At 38.3% G+C, this 13,457-nt stretch overlaps 2 protein-coding genes across 4 annotated transcripts; one reads left to right on the top strand and one right to left on the bottom strand.

Annotated features, from left to right (window-relative positions):
- Positions 1-4,964: 4,964 nt before the first annotated feature.
- nup88 (nucleoporin 88) lies at positions 4,965-8,171 on the bottom strand. The gene is made up of 2 exons (XM_007552333.2): positions 6,458-8,171; positions 4,965-5,732 (listed from the first exon to the last, which is right to left on the bottom strand). Exons 1-2 carry the CDS (start codon positions 8,081-8,083, stop codon positions 5,217-5,219), a joined length of 2,142 nt encoding a protein of 713 aa, XP_007552395.1. The 5' UTR covers positions 8,084-8,171; the 3' UTR covers positions 4,965-5,216.
- On the top strand, positions 7,743-13,250 carry psmd8 (proteasome 26S subunit, non-ATPase 8). Of its 3 annotated transcripts, none has more exons than XM_016671730.1 (8): positions 7,743-7,824; positions 9,015-9,126; positions 9,914-9,986; positions 10,077-10,179; positions 10,276-10,441; positions 11,502-11,602; positions 12,475-12,586; positions 12,749-13,250. In XM_016671730.1, exons 2-8 carry the CDS (start codon positions 9,022-9,024, stop codon positions 12,812-12,814), a joined length of 726 nt encoding a protein of 241 aa, XP_016527216.1. In that variant the 5' UTR covers positions 7,743-7,824; positions 9,015-9,021; the 3' UTR covers positions 12,815-13,250. The 3 variants fall into 3 exon arrangements, with proteins under 3 accessions (XP_016527216.1, XP_007552396.1, XP_016527215.1); XM_007552334.2 differs by having other exon boundaries at positions 7,758-7,824; positions 12,745-13,250; XM_016671729.1 differs by lacking the exon at positions 7,743-7,824 and adding an exon at positions 8,108-8,183 and having other exon boundaries at positions 12,745-13,250.
- Positions 13,251-13,457: the final 207 nt, after the last annotated feature.

Raw genomic sequence — 13,457 nt, 5'->3', positions numbered from 1 at the left:
TTTTTTGTATTTTAACTGTTGCTTTTAATGTGCAGGAGCAGGTTGCATAAAAGAACATTACATGCTTTGATTCAAAGAAGACTGAATGACTGATAAATTACTGACTACTGTACACTGCTCCACCATTGTTTGTATGTTTACTATTATTGCAAACAAATAAAATTCCTTGACTGTGACATGTTTCTAGCAGTATTAGTGTTTTCACGTTTTGTCATAGTACAATTACAAACCTTAATGTATTTTCTTGTGATTTTAAGTGACAAAGCAACACAAAGTAGAGCCTGTCGGTTCCTATCCAGAGATAATGACTCGTTTATAACAAACCTGGAAGAAATTGTCTTGACTTCCTGTTTGAAGCAGCCAATCAGACATCAGGGTGTCCTCTAATCCCGCCCACTGAGTTTGGCAGGCGAAGTTAGCAAATGAACAAGAAATAATTTAATAAATCATAAAATAATATCTAGTTTTTAAAATTAAATCAAATTTAATTTTAATTTATCTTAATTGAGGCATATATGTTGAATTCTACACTTTATTGTTTTTGTATTTCCAGTTATAAAATTTTTTTATTACGTATTATAATTGTTCCATGATTTATTGTGATTTGGCATTCTTCACCTTCCATATATTTGCAGCAAAAAGGTGGATATTTGCATATTTTGGTAGTTAACCGATACCAAGTAAGCAAATATTGCTGATACCGATAATAGCAGCCATTGAATAGTATAATATACTTGGAACTAAAGGTGTTTTTGTGATTTTTCCATTGAATTATTTTTTTAAAACTTAGGACAGAATTTAGATAAAGACTGTCTACAAAATATAAAAGATAAACATGAACAATAGAAAGAAAAAACACATTTTGAGCACCGTTTTCTAAATAAAGTGCAAATCAAGTGAAATATTTTTTACAATGGTGTTGAGAAACTACAATGCAAAAATACAATTATCAAGACAGAATCTGGGATTTAAGTATTTATATGGAGCTAAAATGGGGCCATAAAGTTTGTTCTAAAAATAAAAAGATTCAAAACTGGAAAAAATATACAAAATTACTTTTAAGATTCAAGAACTTTTTTCTGTTTCTTTTTTTTTTTTTCATTTTGAACTAATTTTGTGGTCTCAATTTATCTCCATATATGGATCTTTTTTGGATCAATCTGCTCTCCTCTAGTTTTTTCCACTTTTTCCATTTCTGCTAGTAGATATTTGATCGGTAAACGATTCAGAAAACTACTGATCACTTTCTTTCTACTTTGCTCACATTTGTCTTCAGGTTCAGAGGGCATGAATGCTTATTATGCAAGCTGTGGACAAAGAAAGCTTTAAAATGAAGAAACTAAGAGCTGAGTGTATCTGATTTTTTTTCCCCATCAGGCCTTTTCTGTCTCCTGGTGACAGGCCAGATAAACAATGACTCACACTCTCCGCTGCCAAGTCCCCGTACCACCATTTTCCAAACCGCTGTTCCACTTTGGCAAGCCATTTTAACATAAAATCAGTTTACCATTACTCTCAATAATTACTTTATAGGTATCTATAAATGTGTTTTTACTCGATACATTTTTACTATCCTGACTGGTAAATTATTATATCTGCATTCACATTCTAAGTAAGAATAATAATTCAAAAATATCTTCAGTTGCATTTTGACTATTTTTTTTTTTCAAGACTTCATTTGAATGAAGGGTCTCACATCCATAATTACTATCTAAGATATCTCAAATGTAAATATGACTGGTCAAAGTTACATTTTAGACATCTGAATTAAGAATTGTGCGAGTCACTGAGCTGTCCAAACAGATGCCTGCAGAATTTTACACACATTTAAGATTTCTTTAATTAGAATCGAACTGGTCAGACATATCTTAAATTTACTTTATGACTAGTCATAATTTAATTGCCGGTTTCTAAAATATATATATGTTTCGGGTACTCGGTAATTAATTCTAAATATCTTGAATTAAAGCTTCCATACAAAGTAATGGTAAATCTGACATCATTTGTACTTGTCAGTAATCTCAAGTTGTTATTTTGTCTGGTCAAAATCTGATTAGAGATATCTTAATTTATTATGTTTATAGTCATAAAACGATTTCAGATATCTGGATTGTAAGTGCACTGTAAAACCTAGTCTGGTGCAAATATATTAGTACAGTTGAAATAAGACAAAACTAACGTGCAGGTGATATTACAGAAAGTTAAAGGAGCTTGTTTTAAGTAAATAATTCCTCAATAATGATTGTTTTATTATCAGATTTTATTTTTATGTAAGACATTTTTTTCTGCATCATAAGTGAAATAATCTAAAGTGGAACTACAACTTTTTTAAAAATCGATACTTATTTAAAACAAGCTCACAAGAGCTAGTTTTGGCTTACACCAACTCTAATAAGAGATTTACGCAAGAAACTAGAGCAAAAATACTTGGTAACATTTTGTGTTTTTGCATTGAGTGATGAGACCGATTTTATGTTATAACAGCTTGCCATAATGTGAGGCCTTTACCTCCCTCTCTCATACTGTATTAGTTCAACTTCATCTCAGCTAAGTTTTGCTCTAATGCTCTTACAGTAATGACTGGCCGTCTTGTTTTGTTTGTTTGTTTGTTTTGTTTTGTTTTGTTTGGTTGGTTTAAACTTTGTAACTATGAGCAACCAGACGAGAATCCCGCGGAAAACCACGAGGATTTCCGAGGTTTCCTAATGACGCTCCACTCCTGAGTGGAAACAAGCTCAAATGAGAAACAGGCAACCCAGCGCTTTCCTCCCTTTGCTCTCTGGCTTACAGTGACTCACATGTGAAGAATGCTGTGGGCCGGTCCTGAGAGTTATTAATATCTTCTTTCCTAGGGTCCGCTAGCTCCCACTGTACCTTTATGAAAGATTTCCCTATTTGAAGGGTCTGAGTGGAAGAACACCACACCCTCCACTGTATGTTTTGAGAAGGAAAATCTGAGCTAATGTGCAAAACAAGATAAAATCCAGCAGAAACGAACCTTATATGGTCATAAATTCCGCTTATTTGTGTATTTTAAGCGTGTTTAGAAAGCAGAGTGAAGGAAAATCTCCGGGGCAGTTCGAACAATGCCTGACTGAAAAGAGTCTTAAATCATTTAAACTGCTTTATGGCCAGATCAAAACTGCAGCAACAGAGGGAGAAACAGGCAGGTTGCAGCAGATGACCCCAACAGCAGAGCTTACTCAACAAAACCGGGGTCTCCGCTCGTACGTCACGCAGCAGCGGACATGCGGGGAATTCCTCAAAGCTGCGGGGGAAGCAGAGCGGCGGCCATCTTCTGCGGGGAAGGAGCGACATCTGGTGGAGGAAGGTTTTCCTTTTTATACATGTCAACGAGTTTTAACCAGAAAATAAGTCAAAGTTGTTAGATCAGGGGTGTCCAAAGTGCGGCCCGGGGGCCATTTGCGGCCACAGGACTGATTGTGTGTGGCCCTTGACTTCAGAATAACAAAAGAAATTTAAGCAAAATTATCACAAACAAGTAAAATAGTCTTTTAAAATAGAAAATATTGGCTTTAACACAAAGGATTCTCCTTTTGCATTTTCTTCAAGAACCAGAGACTTTCACTCAAAAGCCAACTTTGTTTCACCAAATCTGCTTTTAATGAATTCAAAGAAAAAGTGTCATAAGTCCTGATTTTATTCATTAGAGTTGATTAAACTTATATATATATATATATATATATATATATATAATTGGTCTCTCTAAATTCTCCATAGGTGTGAGTGTGTGTGTATGGTTGTGTGTCCTGTCTGTCTCTATGTTGCCCTGTGACAGACTGGCAACCTGTCCCCGCCTCTCGCCCGGAACGTTAGCTGGAGATGGGCACCAGTACCTCCCGACCCCACTAAGGGACAAGGGTGTACAGAAAATGGATGGATGGATGGGTACTTTATTTGTTTATGTACTGCATGTTAAGTTTAGTTTATAATTTAAAAAAACTTTTATTTTGACCCTTGAGTCCTTTCGGCCCATTTGACAAAAGTTTGGATTCCTCTGTGTCAGATATTTAATTCTGTAATGCCCCTAGATATGCTAATAATTTAGTAAGTGATTAATCTTTGATATTTTTTTCTACACTTTAAAGCTGCAGTGTATAACTTTTATATTTTTTTTGCATATCTGTTAAAACTGTCACCATGTTGTGAGTTTAATATGAGCTTAGTTCAGTAGTAACTAGTTACATTTACTTGAGTAACCATTTTACTTTGAGAAGTATTTTTACTTGAGTAACTTTATTATGAACTGTTGCTACTTTAACTTGAGTAAATTTCTGGATTCACTGAATTGTCAATCATCCTTATGTATGTGCTGCTAAATATGCTAACGGTGGAGAAACAACTTACAGTTACAGGAAAAGAGTTTATCTGATCAATGGCTATGCTAACTAGCCTTAGGATTCATGACAGGTTCTGCTGTTAGAAAGTAGCGAATTAGAGGTGATTAACAACGCTAGGCTCACCTTAGCTAGTTAGCACACCAGAAGGCAGAGGAGCTCCATTTTTTTTTCAGATTATGCCTCATAATCATATAGCATCTTTTATTGTCATACTAACTCGCATTTGCTTGTTTGTGGTACAAAATTCAGAATCTGATCCCAGATTAAGAAGTCTGATGTGTAAATAAAGTACTTTATACTATATATATATTTAGAGGATTTCCCCCAGAGTATCATAAGTCTGGCCTCCCACCAGGCTAATTGTCATTTAAATTATTTTTTACATTTTACATAAAAAACCTATAATGACATTTTACTTAATCAACTTCTATAGTTTATTTCCATCATTTTCTGTCAACTTCACATGTTTTAACACAGAAACAGTGAACCAGCCCAGCGCCCCTACCACCAGGCTCAGCTAGATTTCTGGAGAAAATCCTGTATATGTGTGTCTATAAACAGTCAAAACCAGAAGTGGTTTATATGTTTCAGCAAGAACAGAAGAAAACTGTAAGAAAGTTTATTTCTTTCATTCTAAAAGTTAACAAGTCACATCAAAAATAGTAATTTTTCTTCAGTATTAATGTATTTACATGTCTTTTCACTGCTCTTAGTTACTGAAATGAACAAAGATGGCACACATGATAATTAAAAAATATGTAGTTGTGGGGAAAATGGTTGTAATTTCTGGCATCACTTTTCAACAAATGACAGAAACGTGAGTGAAACCAAAACATTGAAACATCCTTGGAGTGTTTAGAAGCTGAAATGATTTTTGATGTCTTTGATTTGCTTCATCATGTCTCCGATCTGCTGTCCCTGCTCCCTCAGGACGTCCTGGACCACCTTCTTCTGCTGCGCGCTGAGTGGGACGGCCATCTTGGACGCGGACATCTCCTTGTCCACCTGCGTCTTCTGGTACTCCAGCTTGGTGTTCACCTGCCGGATGCAGTTGTCCAGGTGTTTGAGCTTGTCGCCGACGCTCTGCAGCTCCTTCCTCATGTCCTTCTCGCTGCTGGACAGGATGGGCAGCTGACTCTGCAGGCTGCACAGAACCTTCTTCACCCGATTCATCAGCGCCTCCTGACGATACTTTGCGTCTTCGTATTTGTCAGCCAACCTCTCCGCCGCTTCCGTCAGACTCTTCCTCTCCTCTCGGCATGACGCCAGCTCCTCCACCTGCTTGACCTTCTGACTCGTCAGGAGCTTCACCCTCCTCTCCATCTCCTCACGTGCCATGTCCTGCTTCATGATGTATTCCTCCCGGAACACCTGCATGGCAGAATCAATGGTTAACCATTGGATAAATCTGAAGGGCATAATGAGAATCATCCTATTAAGACACTATCTGCGTTTACATTAAACATGTAATCCTAAACTTTTTCCTGCAGAATAAGTGCATGTACTTCAATACTTGGACCTACATATCACATTTTATGAATTATTAGATTTTATGTTGGTTATGTTACTAATATTTTTTATTAAAAGATGCATGCAGGGTTAAAATTCTCACTATACATCAGTACTTTTAAAGAAAATATGTACAAGATATTTTAGTTATATTTGTTTACTAAAGTATTTTACTGACTTCCTCTTATATAAGTTTGAGATTTTAATGTTATGTCTTGATGCAAAATTGTATTTTTTCAACATTAGCCAAATAGATTTTCCCACATTTGTGATGGTAAGGTAGCTACTGAAATACATATCAATCATGCCTTCGTCGTTTATGCCAGTGGTAACATCCGGCTGTTGATCACATGACTCCGATGACGCAGTTTTGCAAAAATAACTATTTCAATATGGCTGAAAAAAACACCTAAACTAGCGTAAAAACTTCTGTATGGAAAAACAAGAGTTTTTCGCGAAATTGAAGTGTTTCCATTAAGCAAATTTATTTTCTAATTTTCATTTGCGTCGTCTTATAGTTAATGGAGACGTAGCTATTGGTGGATGCATTCTAGCTGCCATTAAGAACCAAAGAAAAAGAAGAAGACCTGCGTGGCTCTGCTGAGGAGCTGCAGACGCTCCGCTGGCGATGTGGACGCCTCCTTGTCACCAGCTTTCAGCACCATGGGGTTGTTGGAGCTCCGCGCCAGGATGGTACGGATGTGCTGCTCGAAGGAGTCGCTAGCCAGGCCGCGGAGGGGCGAGCTGGCGGAACCGGGACCCGGATCGGAGCAAAGCAGCGGCGGAGAGGGAGGGCGAATGGAGCTGAGCAGGGGCAACATGATGCACTCATAGCTGGAGGTGATGCAGATCATAGTGGCTCCCAGAGAGAGGTCAGACACGATGAGGAAGCCGCGGACCGGAGCCGAGCGGCGGCTGGGCAGCGGCCGGGTGCAGAGGATGTGCTCCACGATGCAGCGCTTCTCCGCGGCCAGCTCCTGCAGGCTGTCCTTGTCCTCCTCGTTGGACTGGATGAACTTCTGCAGCTTGTTAAGCCAGATGAGCCCCACGCTGTGCACCCCAGCCTCGTGGGTGCAGTGGTACCGCTGCGGACACAGCGGGTCCCGGTGCAGCTTGATGGGGCAGGTGAAGTCAAATTCCTGCGGTTCGTCCTCCTCCGCTGCCACTCTGAGTATGAGCTCCAGCTCCACGCATTCAAACACGTAGAGAGCCGGAACCGCCTCCGAGCCTCGGATCCACTCCTCCTCTTCCTCACACTCCAACACCACGCAGTGATACAGCATCCCCGTTTCCGTGGCGATCACCAGGATGCTGGGGGCGCATGGTAGGCACAGGACTGCGCATGCGTCGTAGCCGTAGTTATCCTCCGCGGCGGGATACATAGGCAGTGGTCCGGCCGGTTTGCTCACGCTGAGACCTGTTGCGTAGCTGGTGTAGCTTACGTAGGTTTCCCCGTTTTCATAGAGAATGTAGAGGGGATAAAACGGTTGGTTTTTGGAGCACTGCGCCGCCAGTTGCCGCGGAGGACCGGAAGCCGAACCGAAGTCGAAGGCGACTGCTATTTCTCCCAGAGATGCAGCGTAGGAGCGAACCGGCGGGTGGAGGCTGCTGGTTTCATCCTCCGACTGCGACACGGGCAGCACTTTAGCCGGTGTGTGCGGCGACTTCAGCGCGTAGAATCGGATGGTATTGTCGGATGTGAGCAGAACCAGGTGGGGCTCGTCGGTTTCGCTCGGGTACCAAGCCGCCTGTCGCAGCTTCACCGACGGGGAGCTGGTGAAGAAGCGCTCCGCCACCGGGATGGTCTTGCAGTTGATCTTTTCCCGGCCGCCCTCGAACTCGGACCGCTTCCCCCACCGCTGAGGGAGCTCCAGAACCGAAACCCCTCTCTGGCCGACCAGCGCGACGAGGTGCTGCGTGGGGCTCAACAGCAGCTGGCACACCTGGAACAGAGGTGGGTTGATGCACTGGAGCGTCTGGTACTTCCCGCTGCTTTCGGACTCCGCGGAGTTCAACTGCCGCAGGTTGGTGGTGTAAAACACGCATTCAGAGTCGTTCCACAGGAAAAAGTCTCCACCCAGACAAAACGTCAGGTTCTTGGCCGTTTCCTTTTCATTTCTCTCGGACTCCGGGTCCAGCCTCTCTCGTATCTTCTTGAAAATAGTATGATTTGGTAAGTCATTCAGCCACCGATCTGCGCCGAACGCCGCCATCTTGATCAACTGGCTGAACAGTCGTCATCAGCGTCTTCTTCGTGTTTAACAAGGCTTGGCAGCCATGTTTACAGCGCATTACAGCCACCTGCCGGCAGAGGTTTGTACTACAAGAAATTAAGCTGACTTCCAGTTTCCTCGAAAATCTCACAATAAAAATATGAAGAACTAACCTGTGTGACTTATTAGTTCTGCCATGTAACCCATTATCACTGGCAATTACATTTACATATTTGCCATGATGCAACTTAAACACATTATATTTGAATTGTACAGTAGGATCGTCAAGAAATTATTAAAATTCAGACAACACTGTTACTGTGTGACAATGATCAAGACCCCATGTCATTTCAGAGGCAAGACCACAGAACTAGAGATATTAAATGGAAATATGTATGTATGTATGTCTGTATGTATGTATGTATGTATGTATGTATGTATGTAACCTTTATATAATCAGGCATGTCTCATTGAGATTAGAAATATCTTTTTCAAGTAAGACCTGGTTGATATACTTTTGCAGAGCTGCAAATATGACAACAACGAAATAGAGTTTTGGCAATAAATGCACGCAAAAAGATAGATACAGTAAAACAGTTGTAACTGTTTACTTGCGTCTCACAAAAATAGTGTGTCTACACAATAGATGTTTGTGACTTTGACCCCCCTTTTTTCTATTCTATTAATTATATTCTATTACATTATATTATACTATACTGTGTTGTGTTATATTGCATTGTACTGTACTGTATTATATTTATGATATGATATGATATGATCCTGTCAACATCCTATCAACAGACCTGTCAGGTTCCCTTCCCAATATGGCGGACTGTTTTAACGTTCCGAGCTGATAGCAACCCGTCAGTTACATGCTGCCCTTGGCAACGCCTCCTAACGTATGACTGGCCCGGTGTCGTACATTTTGCAGACTCACCATGGCGTTGAAAGAGACTGCGGGGCTGTATGAGACTCTGAAAGCTGAGTGGAACAAGAAAAACCCGAACCTGAATAAATGTGGGGACCTTCTGAGCAAGCTGAAGGTGACAGATCTGTCTGGTTTATTTAATTTGTTTTTGTTTGAGTAAAATCGGGATTTATTTCGACACTGAAGCTGAAGCGCTATTAGCTAACATAGCTAGCATGCTAACAGTCGAGCTAAGCTTAGCATAGGTAATGTTTTGCAGTTATGATTATCTACGTTTGATTCTAGTCTTATTTACTTTTGTAATAACTTTCATTTGTATTTTTATGCTAAGGCATTTTAAAAATCGTTTTAAAATTCTAATTACAACTCGATAAACAAATGTATAATATGCTATTTGAGGAGCTTCGGCATTAAAAACAATCTAATCTGCATACATATGGAATAATTATTCGTATATTTAAAAGAAGATGTATATTTTATTACTTGTACAGATCATTTAAATGCTAAATTACACAAAACTAAACAATAAAAGCGTTTATACATGCATGGAACATTTTACTATAAAAGCTCAACACTAAAATTAATTAATGTACCTTTTGATTAAATATGGGATTATAACAAAAAATCTGATTGTTGGAGTTATTTTGCAGGCATTTTAAAAATGATTTTGTTATTATTACTTGGCAGTTGTCTATTTTTGAGTCGATTGTGTAATTTAGTCCGTTGGGTTCGTTTTGTGCTATTTTCCGTACACTTTTTAATTCTTTGATTTTTAAAATTAGGTTTTAGTTAAAGAAAAGATTACACAAATTATAATAACATAGTAACTCAGTCAGTTGAAATATAATTTGTTTGGACAAAAACTGAAGTAAACAATCTTTTGCTTATCATTTTTTTTGCAGGTTTCCCTGCTGGAGCTGAACTTTTTACCTACCAGTGGCTCTGCGATCACAAAGCAGCAGCTCATTTTAGCTCGTAAGTAAACAGAATCGGGTTGAGCTCCAGCTGTCATGGACGACATTATAATGAAATATTAGTTTTAATCAGAACTGACTGGTGTTTCAGGGGATGTCCTTGAGATTGGAGCGCTGTGGAGCATCCTGAAGAAAGACATCCCGTCTTTTGAGCGATATATGGCTCAGCTAAAGTGTTACTACTTTGACTACAAGTAATGTCCCATCTTTTGTCTTTTACTTCCTTGTGAGAATTTATTCTGAATTCTTGTGTTTCTATTGTAACATTTTTTTTTTTTGTCGTTTTTTAGGGATGAACTTCCTGCAGCCGCCTATATGCACCAGTTGCTTGGACTCAACCTGCTCTTCCTGCTCTCTCAGAATCGAGTGTCTGAGTTTCACACAGAGCTGGAGAGACTGAGCGCTCGAGACATTCAGACCAACATTTACATCAAACATCCCGTCTCTCTAGAACAGGTGGGGTCATTTATTCCTGGAAGCAGCAGGAAGATAGAATACCAAATGTAACATTATTAATTACAGACTTTGAATTAAACTTTTATCTAATCTGTTCTGACAAGTAGAATAACGTTTATTTTTTATTATGTTGAAAAAAAGAACAGTTTGAATTTTTTTATTAACAAAAAGAACAGCTTAATTTTTTCTTTTATTTACAAAGAATGTTTTTAATTATTTTAGCTTTCATTTACAAAATGAACAGTTTTTCTTTTAACTAAACTGGTTGTCTTTTATTTTAACAAACTATTTCTTTTTTTATCTAAACAATTTATTTTTAAAAGTACAGTTTGTCTTAATCTTTTAAATAAAGAGCAGTTTTGTTTTTAAATAAGTTATATAACTTTCACATTTACCTAAAGTTTTTTTCACTTATTTAAATAAAGTTTTCCTTGTTTTTATTTAAATAAAAATAATTTTAAATAATTTTTGTTATTTAAAAAAAATATTTCTTTCACATTTTTCCTTTTATTTAAAGAGAAAAAAGACAGTTTTTATTTAAATGTAAAACAATATAAATTGTGTAACATCCTCAACTAAAACACATTTAAATGTTCTCTTCTATCCTGACACACTTTAAAGCGCCTCAGATATTCCTGATGTGTGAAAACATCAGATGAAATTAATCAAAATCTGTTTGCAGCTTTTTACCAGCTGGTCATTTTTAAGCTTTATGCAGATTCATCAGGTTCGGTAAATCTGCTACAGATTGTAATTATTCGATCTTCCTCTTCATACTGTGACACAAGTATCGCTGCATCAGCAGGTTTGGTTCATGGCCTGTTTTATTCCGTGTCTCAGTAAAATGTATTTGCTCATTTTCATGTATAATCAGGTAAAAATGTAAAAGATTTAAAGATGAACTTCCACAGAGACGAGCTCCGTGTGTGAAAACAGCTTCAGGATCTAATGCCTGTTGTTGGTGGATGTGTTGTTTCTAAAATGTTGTTCCCTCCAACACCATGTCCACAACAACCCAACCTGATCTGAGTAATTAATCCTTCCTCTCTTGTCGTCTCAGTACCTGATGGAGGGAAGCTACAACAAGGTTTTCCTCGCCAAAGGAAACATCCCAGCTGAGAGTTACAACTTTTTCATCGATATTCTGCTGGACACCATCCGGTAAGAATCAGATGAACCCATGAATTTGGTGGCTTCCTGCATCTCTTATTTCATTCTTAATGACTAGGTCTGACTGTTCTTCACTCAGTAACAGCTTCCACACTGAAAACTGTTGTCAGTGGTGTTCATGACGATGAACTGGAGAGAGTTACTGGGAGGAAGGAAGAGCTGAACAGTAAATTAATGGATATTATTGAAGGTTTATTTTTATGGAGCCACTTTCAGCTGCAGCTAATATTTATTTTAGTGATCAATTATTCTGAGAATTAATCGATTAATGTGCTAAAAAAAAAAACACATTCTACAGATTTTTTATTTTTCATTAGACCACTTAAGCTTTTTATACAATATTAGAAGAACAAATAAGAAAATTAACATTTTATTGCCTAAAATGCAACAACATAACATTCCCTTAGTGAGCGCTTTATGTTTTTGTAATAAAAAAAATGAATCGGCAGCTAAAAATTACTTCTAACATCAACATGTGAAAAGTTTAACACATCAATACAGTGTCGGGCTGATCTATTGATTATATCTTTGGATTAATCGACTGATAATAGGATTACAAAAGATGTTTAATAGGAGCATTTTACAGAATCTTAACCAGGTGAAACTGAAACTGAGGAGCTCTGGCTAGAAAATATTTAGAGACAAAGGAGATTTTTTATCTTTTAAATGTATTTTTCGTACAGTTTTTGTTTTAATTACAGCTCTGATTGTGGTGTTCTGTCAGCAAATGGCTTTTTTTGAGTCGCTATACTCCAATTAATAATTAATTGTTTTCTAAATTGGCTGATAATTATTTAAATAATCGATTAATTACGATTAACAGCTTCAGCCCTGTTGAGGTTAATGTATTAATTCTCTTGCAGTGATGAGATTGCGGGCTGTATAGAAAAGGCCTACGAACAGATCCAGTTCAGTGAAGCAACCAGAGTTCTTTTCTTCAACTCGCCCAAAAAGATGACAGACTACGCCAAGAAGGTAAAACAAACATTTTACGTTACGGAAAAACCTGAATTTTTTCCTCATTTTAAACTTCACATGTATCTCATTTATGTTGCATTAATGAGGACAGAAAGGTCTTTTCACACGCTGTGAAGAGAATGACCTGATGAGGTTTCTGTCCCGTTTGTCCTCAGAGAGGCTGGACTCAGAACCGGGACGGCTACTACACGTTCACCACCCAGCAGCAGCGGATGGAGGAGGTGACCATCCCCTCCACAGAGCTGGCGCAGCAGGTCATCGAATACGCACGACACCTGGAAATGATTGTGTAATCCGCCCCCGGGAACACTCAGCCATGCAGAGACAAACACGCCGCCGCGCCAGGAAGCATCAGACCGCTTCAAACTCCAGAGCCGCCGTTCCCTCAGAGCCGACCTGCAGGTCCGTCTCTGCAAACCAAACTGAGTTTAATCTGGATTATTTTCAACATTTACCTTGGACTTTTTTTGTTTTTTAAGCTTGATTAAACGCGCAGAGCTTTTTATTTTCTTCATTACTTTCAGAAATGTAATTTTTTTTGTGCCCACAACTGAAAGAAACGCCATTAAAGTTTGTTTTCTAACCAGTGATGTCACTTCCTCCCTGGACAGTTTATAACAAAATTATTTGTTTGCAATAAATTGTTCAGAAAATAATCCTTTACTTATCTATGAATTTATTTTGCTCTGTTTTATCATTTCTAGCTTGATTTTCAAAATTTTCCTTTGAAAAGAAATTGAACTTATTGAACTCAGAAAAGATCCTGCAGGAGATTCATAAAATGTTTTTAACAAATTATAAGCAGAAGGTGCAAATTTCATTAGTTTTACTTCATCTGAACCATATTCACATCCATGATTCTAATATG

The sequence above is a fragment of the Poecilia formosa genome, unplaced genomic scaffold, assembly GCF_000485575.1.
Source record: "Poecilia formosa unplaced genomic scaffold, Poecilia_formosa-5.1.2 Scaffold48, whole genome shotgun sequence".
Taxonomy (NCBI): domain Eukaryota; kingdom Metazoa; phylum Chordata; class Actinopteri; order Cyprinodontiformes; family Poeciliidae; genus Poecilia; species Poecilia formosa.
The sequence above is the reverse complement of the archived record's forward strand: the minus strand, read 5'-3'. Positions and strand labels throughout refer to the sequence as shown.